The sequence below is a fragment of the Nycticebus coucang genome, chromosome 10, assembly GCF_027406575.1.
Source record: "Nycticebus coucang isolate mNycCou1 chromosome 10, mNycCou1.pri, whole genome shotgun sequence".
Taxonomy (NCBI): Eukaryota; Metazoa; Chordata; class Mammalia; order Primates; family Lorisidae; genus Nycticebus; species Nycticebus coucang.
Window position 1 is genome coordinate 125,397,744 of NC_069789.1, and position 14,102 is coordinate 125,411,845.

General features: G+C 41.2%; 1 protein-coding gene and 1 pseudogene across 6 annotated transcripts in view; both read right to left on the reverse strand.

Moving 5' to 3' along the window:
• Positions 1–1,296: 1,296 nt before the first annotated feature.
• Positions 1,297–4,853, reverse strand: LOC128595895 (60S ribosomal protein L30-like; annotated as a pseudogene).
• A 1,066-nt stretch (positions 4,854–5,919) lies between these two features.
• Positions 5,920–14,102, reverse strand: part of ZNF573 (zinc finger protein 573) — a 36,607-nt gene continuing 28,424 nt past the window's right edge. For 5 of the 6 annotated variants that reach the window (XM_053604989.1, XM_053604991.1, XM_053604990.1 and 2 more), the window contains one exon: positions 10,245–12,122. In XM_053604989.1, the coding sequence (XP_053460964.1) occupies positions 10,420–12,122 (1,703 nt within the window). In that variant the 3' untranslated portion in view covers positions 10,245–10,419. Of the gene's footprint in view, positions 9,443–10,244; positions 12,123–14,102 lie in introns of those variants that run through there. The other variant, XM_053604993.1, reaches the window with a different exon arrangement.

Consider the following 14,102-nt stretch of genomic DNA (forward strand, 5'->3'; position numbering starts at 1 on the left):
GGGTGGTCTCCAACGCCTTAGCTCAAGGGAGTCTTCCACCTTAGACTCCCCAGAGTGCTAGGATTACAGGCATGAGCCATCGCGCCTGGCCTAAAATTCTTTACATTATTAAGAACATTTATATATAACTATTAATATTACTGTGCATGCCAGGAGCAGTGACTCACACCTAGTACCCTTACAGCCTGAGCAAGAGCAAGACCCCGTCTCTTAAAAAAAAATCTTTGGTCTCTGGGCAGCTGTAGTCTCAGCAACTTGGGAGGCTGAAGCAAGGGAATTGCTTGAGCCCAAAACTTTGAGGTTGCTGTGAGCTACCCAGGGTGACAGAGTGAGACTGTCTCAAAAAAAATAAATAAATAAATAAAAATTACTGTGTATCACAGTATGATACAAAGTAAATCTATATAGGAAAAAAAATTCAGAACAAAATTCTGTGTCCACAAACAGTAAGAAATTAGAATAAGAATTCACTCTTATCCTATTAAATGTGAAGGTTTTATTGAACAAGTATGTTAATAAATCATTCCATTTATGATGAAATCAAATGGAGGATCTTATCACTACTCTCCATTTTCTTTATATTATATACCTTTAGATTAACTTAAATACTCCATTTCCACTGAGAATATAATGAGGCCATTTTACTCCTGAACATTCTGATATAGTAACTACTCTAAAAATGCACTGTATCTGTATCACATCATCTAGATTGGTTCCCGACAAAAATTTGTTTAATCACGTTGCTGACTCAGCATCCATTTTTAGGCTTGACATAAATTTTTTTTTTTTTTTTTTGAGACAGAGTCTCAGATTAAAGGCACCAGATTATAGTGCTGGTGGCTTCATAGCTCACAGTAACCTCTAACTCTTGGGCTCAAGCAATCCTCTTGCCTCACCCTCCTGAATAGCTGGGACTACAGGCGTCCACCAGAACACCTTGTTATTTTTTAGAGATAGGGGTCTGATGCTTGCTCAGGCTGGTCTTGAACTCCTGAGCTCAAGCAATCCACCTGCCTCAGCCTCCTGGAATGCTAGGATTACAGGTATGAGCCACTGTGCCTACCTACAGGCGGCGCCTGTGGCTCAGTGAGTAGGGCGCCGGCCCCATATGCCGAGGGTGGCGGGTTCAAACCCAGCCCCGGCCAAACTGCAACCAAAAAATAGCCGGGCGTTGTGGCGGGCGCCTGTACTCCCAGCTGCTCGGGAGGCTGAGGCAAGAGAATCGCGTAAGCCCAAGAGTTAGAGGTTGCTGTGAGCCGTGTGACGCCACGGCACTCTACCCGAGGGCGGTACAGTGAGACTCTGTCTCTACAAAAAAAAAAAAAAAAAAAAATGCCCAGTCTTACCCTGTCACCTTTGGCGTAGTTAAAACTTCCACTCCTCGTGTGGTTGTAACAATATATCTTGATTCTTTTTTTTTTTTCTTTTGAGACAGAGTCTCAAGCTGTTGCCCTGGGTAGAGTGCCCTAGCGTCACAGCTCACACCAACCTCCAACTCTTGGGCTTAAGGGATTCTTTTGCGTCAGGCTCCCAAGTAGCTGGGACTACAGGCACCGGCCACAACTCTCGGCTATTTTTGGTTGCGGCCATCATTGTTGTTTGGGGCTTCAAACCCGCCAGCTCAGGTGTATGTGGCTGGCGCCTTAGCTGCTTGAGCCACAAGCTCAAGCCTACTTTTTTTTTTTTTTTGAGATGGAGTCTCACTCTGTCGCCCTGGGTAGTGAGCTCAAGTAATCTTTTTGCCTCAGCCTCCCGAGTAGCTGGGACTACAGGTGCCTGCCACATGCCTGGCTATTTTTAAAGTTGGGGTCTTGCTCTTGCTCAGGTTCCCGACATAGATTTGTTTCTGAGCTCAGGCAATCCACCCACCTGGGCCTCCCAGAGTGCTTGAATTACAGGTGTGAGCCACTATGCCTGGCCTACAAATCAATACGTTTCAAAGGTATTTTTTCTTTTTCTTTTTTTTGGTTGCAGTTCAGCCAGGGCTGGGTTTGAACCCGCCACCCTACCAACTGAGCCACAGGCGCCACCCCAAAGGTATTTTTTCAAATGCTTGTGTTTTTTAAAACATTATAATTTTTTGCATATTGTTTCTACTTTCAAAGACTTAAGATGCTTTCAAATCTCTGATAAAGATTTTTGATTTTTAATACATGTGTAAAAGTCCTTAATTAATTTGCAAGTAAAAAATCTAAGATTCTCTTTGTTATCTGTGTGAACACTGTAGCTATTCAGAATATTCTTATCCAGTAAAAAGTTCTGTGATAATGGAAAGACTGTATACAGTAGTCCCTCCCCTTATCTGTGGGGGATATGTTCCAAAATCCTCAGTGGATGACTGAAACCACAGACAGTACCAAAACCTATGTTGTACCTATGTTTTTCCCACATATACATACCAACAATAAAGCTTATCATTATTATTATTATTTTTTGAGATGGAGTCTCACTTTGTCGCCCTTAGTAATATGTTGTGGCGCCATAGCTCACAGCAACCTCCAACTCTTAGGCTTAAGTGATTCTCTTGCCTCAGCCTCCCGAGTAGCTGGGACTACAGGTGCCCGCCACAATGCCCGTCTATTTTTTTGTTGCAGTTTGGCTGGGGCTGGGTTTGAACCCGCCACCCTCGGTGTATGGGGCCGGCGCACTACTCACTGAGCCACAGGCGCCGCTCCACCCAGCTTTTTTTGTTGTTGTTGCAGTTGTCATTGCTGTCTTAGCTGGCCGGAGCCAGGTTTGAACCCACTACCCTTGGTATATGGGGCCGGTGCCCTACTCACTGAGCCACAGGCACGCCCCCGATAAAGCTTAATTTTTAAATTAGGCACAGTAAGAGATTAACAGTAACAATAATAGAATAATTATAACAATATGTTGTAATTAAACTTATGTGAATGTGGTTTCTTTCTCTCTTAAAATATCTTCTCACCCTTCTTCCCATTGACCATGTATAAATGAACCTGTGGAGAAAAGGGGGCTATCGTATCTGTAAAGTCCAGTAAACACAGTCCGGTAGAACGGAACAGTTGATTGTGGCTAGTGCCACCGAGGAATTTGGTTTTACAATTTTTCTTTTTTTTGTGAGACAGAGTCACTCTGGTACACTGGGTAGAGTGCTGTGGTGTCATCATAGCTCACAGAGAACTGAAATGCTTGGGTTCAAGCGATTCTCTTGTCTCAGCCTCCCAAGTAGCTAGGACTACAGGAGCCCACTGCAACACCCAGCTAGTTTTTCTATTTTTAGTAGAGATGGTGTCTCATTTGTGCTCAGGCTGGTCTCAAACTCCTGAGTTCAGGCAATTCTCCCACCTGGGCCTCCCAGAGTACTAGGATTACAGGTGTGAGCCACGTTCCCAGCCTCTTTTTGTTTGTTTTTTTTTTGAGAGATGGTCTTCCATCATTATAGCTCACTGTAACCTCAAACTTCTGAGCTCTCAATTTCACATTGTACTGAATTTAAATTATTATCATTATTTTATTTTTTTAAAACAAGCTCTGGCAAGTTTTGCTAAAGAAAAAGAATGTGCATGATTTACATTTCCCTTGTCTGTTCTGGCATGCCTCTAGCGATATCAGAGTCACCCGGATGGATGCTGGCCAGTGTGCACACTCTGTAGCATTTTCCACATGCTGTGCCAAATTCAATTTCATTGCCACTGTTGTGATGAACATTGGTTTTGGCTAATATGGCATAGTGCTCTGTTTCAGATTTCTTCAAAGCTGGTCAGTTGTTGGCAAGGACGGCCAAAATAATTTTGCCTTGCCCAATCACCTTCAGGGTCTGCTTATACCCCAGCACATATTTTCCACTTTTCATGAGTTGGAGCCTCAAGTGAATAGATTTTAGCAACTTTTTTATCTTCTTTGTGGCCACCATCTTCCTACCTTAGGTGCAGGATGGCCCCCAACCAAGACCAGTGCCACAGTGTCCAGGGAGTGAGAAAGGAAGGAGTTCCACAGCGGCCAAATTTAAATGATTAATAATTTAAAATTGCCACATGCAGCTGGTGGCTAGTATATCTCTGACAGTACAGATCTAGAGAAATGTTAATTGCTTAATGTTTAATGAAATGCTAGTTATTTGACAAATCATAACTTTAAGCATCAGTCAACAGAGTAAAAGTATCACTGAATATTTCTCATTCTATATCAGAACTCATCTTCACACATTAAACAAACTTTCACGTTACCATTAAAGCTGCTAAGTATCCCAACATGTCTAAGCAGCCAAGAGCATTTTATATTCTTGTAGAAAAGGCTTGAGCTGCAAAGAATACATGACATTTGATTTTCACTGAAGGGGTCCTGTAGGGATGCTTTTATTCCTAACAGAGAGGTACTACCGAGATGTGTGGTGCTCAAAGGAAGTGTGTGTGGGTCATTTACTAAGTTTAATACGTTGGGTCCAAACAAAGTAGAAAGGCAAATACAGAGTATCAGATGAATTTGGAAGAGTGGCTAACAATCTAATAGTAAAACCATAAGAAGGAAAACAAAATAAATAAAAAACAGGACCATATAAGTTTAAAGCTAAGGTTTATCTAACTCTTTTTTTTGTAGAGACAGAGTCTCACTGTACCGCCCTCGGGTAGAGTGCCGTGGGGTCACATGGCTCACAGCAACCTCTAACTCTTGGGCTTACGGGATTCTCTTGCCTCAGCCTCGGGAGCAGCTGGGACTACAGGCGCCCGCCACAACGCCCGGCTATTTTTCTGTTGCAGTTTGGCCGGGGCTGGGTCCGAACCCGCCACCCTCTGCATATGGGGCCGGCGCCCTACTCACTGAGCCACAGGCGCCGCCCAGTTTTTCTAACTTTTAATGAACAAATATCAATAACAAAAAAATTAAGAATATTATATTCTTTTTTTTTTTTTTGAGACAGAGTTTTACTATGTCATCCTCGGTAGAGTGCTGTAGAGTCACAGCTCACAGCAACCTCAAACTCTTGGGCTTAAGTGATTCTCCTGCCTCAGCCTTCCAAGTAGCTTGGACCACAGGTGCCTGCCACAATGCCCAGCTATTTTTTGTTTGCAGTTGTCATTATTGTTTAGCAGGCCTGGGCCAGGCTCAAATCTGCCAGCCATGGTGTTGTGGCCAGCACCCCGTATGAGCAACGGGTACTAAGCTATAAATCTGCATATTAATATATGTCAATATAAATATCAGTTTTGAATATGTACACAAAAATCCTGAGCAAAATATTCCCAAGAATAGTTGAACAGCTTATCAAAACAATAATATACTATGACAGAGCATATTATATTCTAGAAATGGCTTAAAACAAGAAATCAGCATAAATTATAACATTAATATACTCTTTTTTTTTTTTTTTGAGACAGAGTCTCACTATGTCACCCTGGATAGTGCTGTGGTGTCACAGCTCATAGTAACCTCAAACTCTCCGGCTTACGTGATTCTCTTGCCTCAGCCTCCCAAGTAGCTAGGACTATTGGCACCCACCACAATGCTATTTTTTTGTTGTAGTTGTCATTGTTTTTAGCTGGCCCAGAGGTTCAAACCCCCCAGCCCTGGTGTATGTTGCCGGCACCCTATCAACTGAGCTATGGGTGCCGAGCCTAATATTAACATATCAAGGGACAATATATGAACAAAAGATATGCCATTTGAAAAGAATAAGGAATTGGGCGGCGCCTGTGGCTCAGCGAGTAGGGCGCCGGCCCCACATGCCGAGGGTGGCGGGTTCAAACCCAGCCCCGGTCAAACTGCAACAACAACAACAACAAAAAAATAGCCGGGCGTTGTGGCGGGCGCCTGTAGTCCCAGCTACTAGGGAGGCTGAGGCAAGAGAATCGCGGAAGCCCAGGAGTTAGAGGTTGCTGTGAGCCGTGTGACGCCACGGCACTCTACCCGAGGGCGGTACAGTGAGACTCTGTCTCTACAAAAAAAAAAAAAGAAAAGAATAAGGAATTATATCTAATTAGAGAATATACTTGCATACAGCAAAGCAAATATTAGTTTAATGGTAAAATGCTATATTGATTTCCATAAATTAGATAAAATGCTGAGATGCTATTATCCCAACACTCAACATAATCATATTTATTTTAATAAAAGTAAAGAAATAATTATTTGAAAAGAAAATTTCATTTCTATTCACATACTTGGAAACACTCCAGTCTATTAAAAACATAAATAAATTACCAGTTTAGGGGGGGAACCTCACTTAATGTGCATGATGCAATGGTACATTTCAAAACTATTAAGAAATGAGTATAATTGTGATGGATGTGTTACTTAGTTCAATGTAAGCATTTCACATTATGTATCAAAGCAGTACCCTGAACCCCATAAAATGCATCAATGTACAAAGTTATGATTTAATAAAAATAATAAAAAATAAACTTAAGAAAAGAGGGAAAAAAATCAAATAAAATTATGAGATACAATTAAAAAAAATTACCAGTTTATAGTTGGACTGAAAATGGCAACATCCAAATATAATAGGATCCTATGGATGGGGGGATACAATCAGTACAAGATACATCATGAAGGTGCTTTAAAAAGTAACTATCCCGTGGCTTGACACCCGTAGCTCAGTGGTTACAGCATCAGCCACATACACTGAGGCTGGCGGGTTCAAACCCAGCCTGGGCCAGCTAAGCAATAATGACTACTGCAACAGAAAAATAGCCAGGCATTGTGGTGGGTGCTACTTGGGAGGCTGAGACAAGAGAATAGCTTAAACCCAAGAGTTGGAGGTTGCTATGAGCTGTGATGGTGCTGCACTCTACAGAGGGCAACATAGTGACACTATGTCTCAAAAAAAAAAAAAAAAAAAAGTAACTATCCAGATCTGATGTAATCCTAGCACTCTGGAAGGCTTAGGCAGTGGATCACCTGAGCTCAGGAGTTTGAGACCAGCCTGAACAAGAGAGTCCCTATCTCTACTAAAAATAGAAAAACTGGCCAGGTGTCGTGGTGGGTTCCTATAGTCCCAGCTACTAAGGAGGCTGAGGCAGGAGGATTGCTCCACCCCAGGAATTTGAGGTTGCTGCAAGCTATGGTGTCATGGCACTCTACCCAGGGCAACAAAGTGAGACTCACAAAAAAAAAAAAAAATAGTACATGGAAAGGACTTTTTATGTGAAACAACAAAAGAATCAAGATCCATGGTATGTGTGTGTGTTCTACAAATCAGTAAGGAAATAATGGGCAAAAGAAACAAATAGGAAAGTCATAGTAAGTAACATGATTGGTCAATAAATATCTAAAAAGGTACTTACTGGGTTAGTTAACTATATACTTTTAAGTGGACAAGTGGATTTCTAGGATACTTTTATTTCCAGTTGACCAGATTATAAGTTACAACAGAAAAGTGGAGTAAATATCCAAGTATATATGAGCTATGACTGTGCAATTATAGATTTTCATTTACAGATACCATCTGAAACTCGAAATAGTCAAGATAAGAGTTTAGAAAATTAGCAATACCTAAATACTGATCAATATGAGAGTTTACAAACATTTAAGAATATTCACACAGCTTCATCTGGAACTTTTTGTTTGTTTTGAGACAGACTCTCTCTTTGTTGCCCTCAGTAGAGTGCTTTGGCATCACAGCTCACAGCAACCTCAAACTCCTGGGCTCAAGCGATTCACTTGCCTTAGCCTCCCCAGTAGCTGGGACTACAAGCACCTGCTACAATGCCCAGCTGGTTTTTAGAGATGGGGTCTTGCTCTTGCTTAGGCTGGGCTTGAACTTATAAGCTCAAGGTAGGATTCCAGACGTGAGCCACTGCACCTGGCACGTTTTTTATTGTATAGAAAAGTAACCGAATGATATGTATAGAAAAAGGCAGCTAATTGCATATGATCATCTGAGCAGACTACTATCTCACCAGTATTTAATCACATGTCAGAGAGCTGAAATTCTAGCTTGAGGGTCACTTTTTAAAGTTTTGGCAACATTTCAGCATATGATTTCACATCCCAAATGTTAGTATACATGGAAAGGACTTTTTATGTGAAAAAGTAGGTAAGGCCAGGAGTGGTGGCTCACACCTGTGATCCCAGCATTCTGATAGGCGAAGGCAGGTGGATTACTCAAGTTCAAGAGTTCGAGACCAGCCTGAGCAAAAGCAAGATCCCCATCTCTACCAAAAATAGAAAAATTAGCCAGGTGTTGTGGCCTGTGCCTATAGTCCAGCTACTCAGGAGGCTGAGGCAGGAGCATCACTTGAACCCAGGAGTTTGAGGCTACTGTGAGCTATGATGCCACAGCACTGTACCCAGGCTGACAGAGTGACACTGTGTCTCAAAAACAAAAACAAACAAGCAAAAAACAAAACCCCCCAAAACAAAAAAACCCAATATCATTAAGTAATAAGAATGGAAGTTCCAAGGAATTTCTGGATACACTGGGTTATGGAAAGGCAAACAAACTTTCTATACCTCAGCATACTCCAGTCTTTTGAGAAGGTAATCACATGCTTTCTGGTTGTTCTAAGAGTGCTTAAATGGCTTGTCCAAGAACAGGAACCATTTTTTTAAGTATCAAGGGTAGTGGTAATCTGACTACAGTGAAACCATTCTGCACTGTGTCATATTTAATTATCAAAATTTACAAGTGCATAGGGGAAATGATGTTAGTATTTAATAGTAAATTATTCCCTCCTTGTGTGGACAAAAGGGATTATGGATGAGCAGACCACGATGAATGAAAACATTAGAGACTTTTGGTTGACAATGCATGATGTGTGTTACTTAGTTCGAAAAGGTAGTGATTTTAGGTAGCTATCATCTGTAATTTTGATTTCCTAAATGATTTTAAAAAGGTAGTTTAGTCGGGCATGGTAGCTCACGTTTGTAATCCTAGCACTCTGGGAGGCCAAGGTGGGAAGATTCCTTGAGCTTAGAAGTTCCAGACCAGCCTGAGCAAGAGAAAGACCCTGTGTCTACTAAAAATAGAAAAAAAAACAGCCAGGCATGGTGGTATATACCCGTATTCCCACCTCCTAGGGAGGTTGAGGCAGGAGGATTGCTTGAACCCAGGAGTTTGCCGTGAGCTAGGCTGAAGCAATGCACCCTAGCTCAGGTGATAGAGTGAGACTATGTCTCAGAAAAAAAAAATTTTTTTTTTCAGCGAGATCTAATGTGACACTCAGGAGAATCTCCATTCAGTGAAACTCCCATAAAAGGGGCTGTCAGCAGCCTGCTGGGGATGCCCAAAGATGATTCTGAGTGAGACTAAATGACCAGTTGAGTGCGAGCTCCAGGAGAAAGGTATCCTGAATATTTAAATATTCTATTCATTAGAAGCAAGTGGCTAAGTTCAAAGACCTCAACTTTGAAGGGTGGAATTTCAAAGAATTTGTGGACACGTTTAGAAAACACTACCAGGGCAGCGCCTGTGGCTCAAAGGAGAAGGGTGCTGGCTCCATATGCCAGAGGTGGCAGGTTCAAACTCAGCCCCGGCCAGACACTGCAAAAAAAAAAAAAGGTGGTGGGAAACACTACCATTGGCACTCAGAGTGCAAACTGTAACATATTCCTACAAGGAAAACACGCTCAAGAAGCCCCCAAAGTCTCATCCATTTATAGCATCAACTACTCCCAGCCTAGGATTTCATCATCTGAATCAAGTTCACTGTGGATGAGGACAGCTTTCTCCTGGCACTCTCAGTCTCTAAGCCAGCAGCCAGTGTGGGTGAGCTGCCAGGGGGAACAGATCCTTTAGCCCCAGTCATACTTTCAAAAGACTTAAATCTCATGAAAAGCCCAATCCAAAAGCATTCATCCAAGCTGTTCATGAATTTGACCCATAGAGCCTTATGAGAGATGCTTATTGTTGTGATAAGATACTAAGATTTGGGTTAATTTCTAACACATCCATTGATATCTAGAATGGAAGGCTTTTGGTCATCCATTTAATTAATAAATTTAGTAAAAATTTCCATTCTGTGGATGTTGCAGGCATGAAGAAATTCAGATTCTCATGTTTTTTTCTTTCTTTCTTTTTTTTTTTTGTAGAGACAGAGTCTCATTTTATGGCCCTCGGTAGAGTGCCACAGCATCACACAGTTCACAGCAACCTCCAACTCCGGGGCTTAAGCGATTCTCTTGCCTCAGCCTCCCAAGTAGCTGGGACTACAGGCGCCTGCCACAACGCCCAGCTATTTTTTTTCGTTGCAGTTCAGCTGGGGCCGGGTTTGAACCCGCCACCCTCGGTATATGGGGCCGGCGCCTTACCGACTGAGCCACAGGCACCGCCTCCCATGTTTTTCTTAATTTGGCATTGAATAGTCAGACAGTCCATTAAAACAGAACTGACATTGAATGCTTTCTAGTGTGACAAGAACTAAATTATGAATTCTTTCATTTTGCTGAAGATATTCAATCATTTCTCACCAATGTGAATTGTCTCATATTGAAAAACTTTAGGCCATATCCCTTATGTTCTTAGATGTTTACACCAGTATGAATTCCCTGGTGTGCTTTAAGGGCTGAACTGTATCTGAAGGTTTTCCCACACTGCTTACACACATAGGGTTTCTCGCCTGTATGAATTCTTTCATGCTGAACAAGGTTTGAAGCACGACTAAAGGCCTTCCCACATTCCTTACATTCGTAAGGTTTTCCACCAGTATGAATTTTCTGATGTTGGGTAAGGTATCCATACATTTTAAAGGCCTTTCCGCATTCTTTACATTCATAGGGTTTTTTATCGGCATGAATACTCTGATGTGCATTAAGGTGGGAACTGCGTCTAAAGGTCTTCCCACATTCCTTACATTTAAAAGGCTTCTCATCAGTATGAATACTCTGATGTAGAGTAAGATTTCTATAGAAAGTAAAGGTTTTTCTACATACCTTACATTCATAGGGTTTCACACCACTGTGAATCTTTTGATGCTGATTAAGGTATCCATGCAAGCTAAAGGTCTTTCCACACTCCTTACATTCATAGGGTTTCTCACCAGTATGTGTCTTCTGATGTTGAACAAGGTTTGAGCCAGTACTATAGGCTTTCCCACATTCTGGACATTCAAAAAGTTTTTTGCCAGTATGAATACTCTGATGTCGAGTAAGATTTCTATACAAAGTAAAAGTTTTTTTACACGCCTTACATTCAAACCGTTTCACACCGGTATGAATTTTCTGATGTTGATTAAGGTATCCATATAAACTAAAGGTCTTCCCACATTCCTTACACTCGTAGGGTTTCTCACCAGTATGCGTTTTCTGATGTTGAAAAAGTTTGGAGCCAGTAGTATATGCCCTCCCACATTGCTTACATGCAAAAAGTTTCTCACTAGTATGAATATTCTGATGTCGACTAAGATTTCTATATAAAGTAAAGGTTTTTTTACACTCCTTGCATTCATATGGTTTCCCACCTTTATGAATTCTCTGATGTAGAAGAAGGTATGAGGCAGTGGTATAGCCTTTTCCACACTCTTCACATTCATATGGTTTTTTGCCTGTATGAACACTCTGATGTGCAATAAGTTGATGACCTCTTCTAAAGGCCTTTCCACATTTTTCACATACATAAGGCTTCTCATTGGTATGAATTTGCCCATGTTCAACAAGATTTGAGTGCCTACTAAAACCCTTCCCACATTCCTTGCATTTATAAGGTTTTTCACCGGTGTGAATTCTCTGATGAATTCTAAGGTGCCCACCTTGACTGAAGGCCTTCCCACATTCCTGACATACATAAGGCTTCCCACCAGTGTGAACTCTCTCATGTTGGACAATGTGAGAGGCATAAATAAAGGCCTTCCCACATTCCCTGCATTCATAGGTCTTCTCACCAGTATGAAATCTCTGATGTACAGTAAGTTGATAACCACTTTTAAAGTCCTTCCCACATTCTGTACATTCATAGGGTTTCTCACCAGCATGAAATCTTTGATGAAGAGTAAGTTGGTAGCCACTACGAAAGTTCTTCCCACATTCTTTGCATTCATAGGGCCTCTCAGTAATATGAAACCTGTGATGTAGAATAAGTTGATAGCCACTACTAAATTTCTTCTGACATTTCTCACATTCATAGAATTCCTCTCTGTTACATATTCTCTGATGTCTCATAGAGGATACATGTGTTTCACAAGTAGGCATTTCTATGTAGCTGATTATCTCACACCGTAAATCCAAATCTGAAACAGAAGAAAAGTTTTAAAAATGTATTTCTATACCAGATAACATGAAACTTTCTCTCTCTCTCTCTTTTTTTTTTTTTTTGAGACAGAATCTCACTCTGTCACCCTGGGTAGAATGCTGTGGCTTCACAGCTCACAGCAACCTCAAACTCTTGAGCTCAAGAGATCCTCTTGCCTCAGCCTCCAAGAAGCTAGGACTACTGGTGCCTGCCACAATGCCTGGCTAGTTTTTCTATTTTTCGTAGAAATGGGGGTCTCTCTCTTGCTAAGATTGGTCTCAAACTCATGAACTCAAGCAATCTACCTGTCTCAGGCTCCTAGACTGCTAGGATTACAGGTATGAGCCACTGCACCTGGCCAACATGAAACTTCTATGAAAGAAATAAGAAGTGATACTCAATAAGTAAACAGCTTAGACTAATATATGACTATGAAATGTGAGCTGGGGGCAGTGGCTCACACCTGTAATCCAAGTAGTTTGGGAGGCTAAGGAGGATTACTTGAGGCCAGGAGTTGAAAACCAGCCTAAGAGGGTAGCGCCTGTGGCTCAAAGGAGTAGGGCGCCGGCCCCATATGCTGGAGGTGGTGGGTTCAAACCCAACCCCGGCCAAAAACCGCAAAAAATAGAAAACAGCCTGAGCAACATAGCAAGAAAAATTATCTGGGTGCAGTAATGCATGCCTATAATCCCAGCTACTTCAGAGGGTGAGGCAGGAGGATCACTTGAGCTCACAAGTTTGAGGCTGTGGTGAGCTATGATGACCCCACTGCACGCTACCCCAGGTAGAGAGGGGAGAGACTTTGCCTCAAAAAAAAAAACAAAAACCAAAAAAAAGTATAAAAATGTATTAGGATCTAAGCAATGACACCCTAGTACCAATAATCCCACCTAGACCCAGATCTTGCTTTATAAAATTTATTCTCCAATCAAAAGAACTACGGCCTTTTGAAAAGTTGGTTGACTGCCAGGCTAAAGCAAGAAAAATACAACACAGCGCCTCTGGCTCAAAGGGGAAGGGCACCGGTCCCATATGCCAGAGGTGGCAGGTTCAAACCCAGCCCTAGCTAAAAACCACACACACACAAAAATAAATAAATAAATAAAATAAAATCATTAAAAAAAAAAAAAAGATAAATTAAAAAAAAGAAAATCCTCAAAAAATGATAGCTATATATCAAAAAGACACAAAAGCCAACCCCATCTAATGTCCATAGCTGAGATAATTTGAGTAAGAAAGTAAATGATAATACTGGATAATACCCCCTAAAGTAAATATCCATAAGTCTGTATTAATAAATAACTGGATAATGAAGAAGATATACCTCTACCTTATAAAATTTCAATTAATAATTGTAAAACAAATGATGGATATAGAAAAATCACCATTAGCTAAACATCAGAGTAATAAGTGTTACAGGCAAGAACCAATGCTAGATGTTAAAATGGTGGCTGAAGTGTGATGCAAACCAGATGTGTATGGTCTTAAAGTATCCTCCCAAATGGTATTTGCTAATTAAAAAGATAAAACTAGTAACTTTACTCTGGAGAAGCTTTTAATACACATATATATACCTTAATCGAGTGTTCAAAATTAGTGTCACCAGAATCAACCTCAGAGAACCTGATACAATGCATTCAGAGGGTGAACCTCATCTGTAATGTTGCAAGAGTGCCTAATATCCATCTCATGAGATAACAATGGACTAACTACAATTTGGGGACATTTTATAAAATAAGTGACTCATACCCTACAAAGGTGGTACAGTCATGAAAACCAAAACAAAAAGAAATATGTAAGGAATTGTCATGGATTGAGAAGATAAATGCAATGTAAGAAAGATCCTGGGCTGGGTCTTTTTTTCTTTTCTTTTGTTAAAGAGGAGGAGTTGAGGATGCATTCTTGGCCAGAAGCCAGAAGAGCCCTCAATTGGGTAAGTCACTTCGCTTACAAGAGCCTCGGTTTCCTCCCTCCTGAA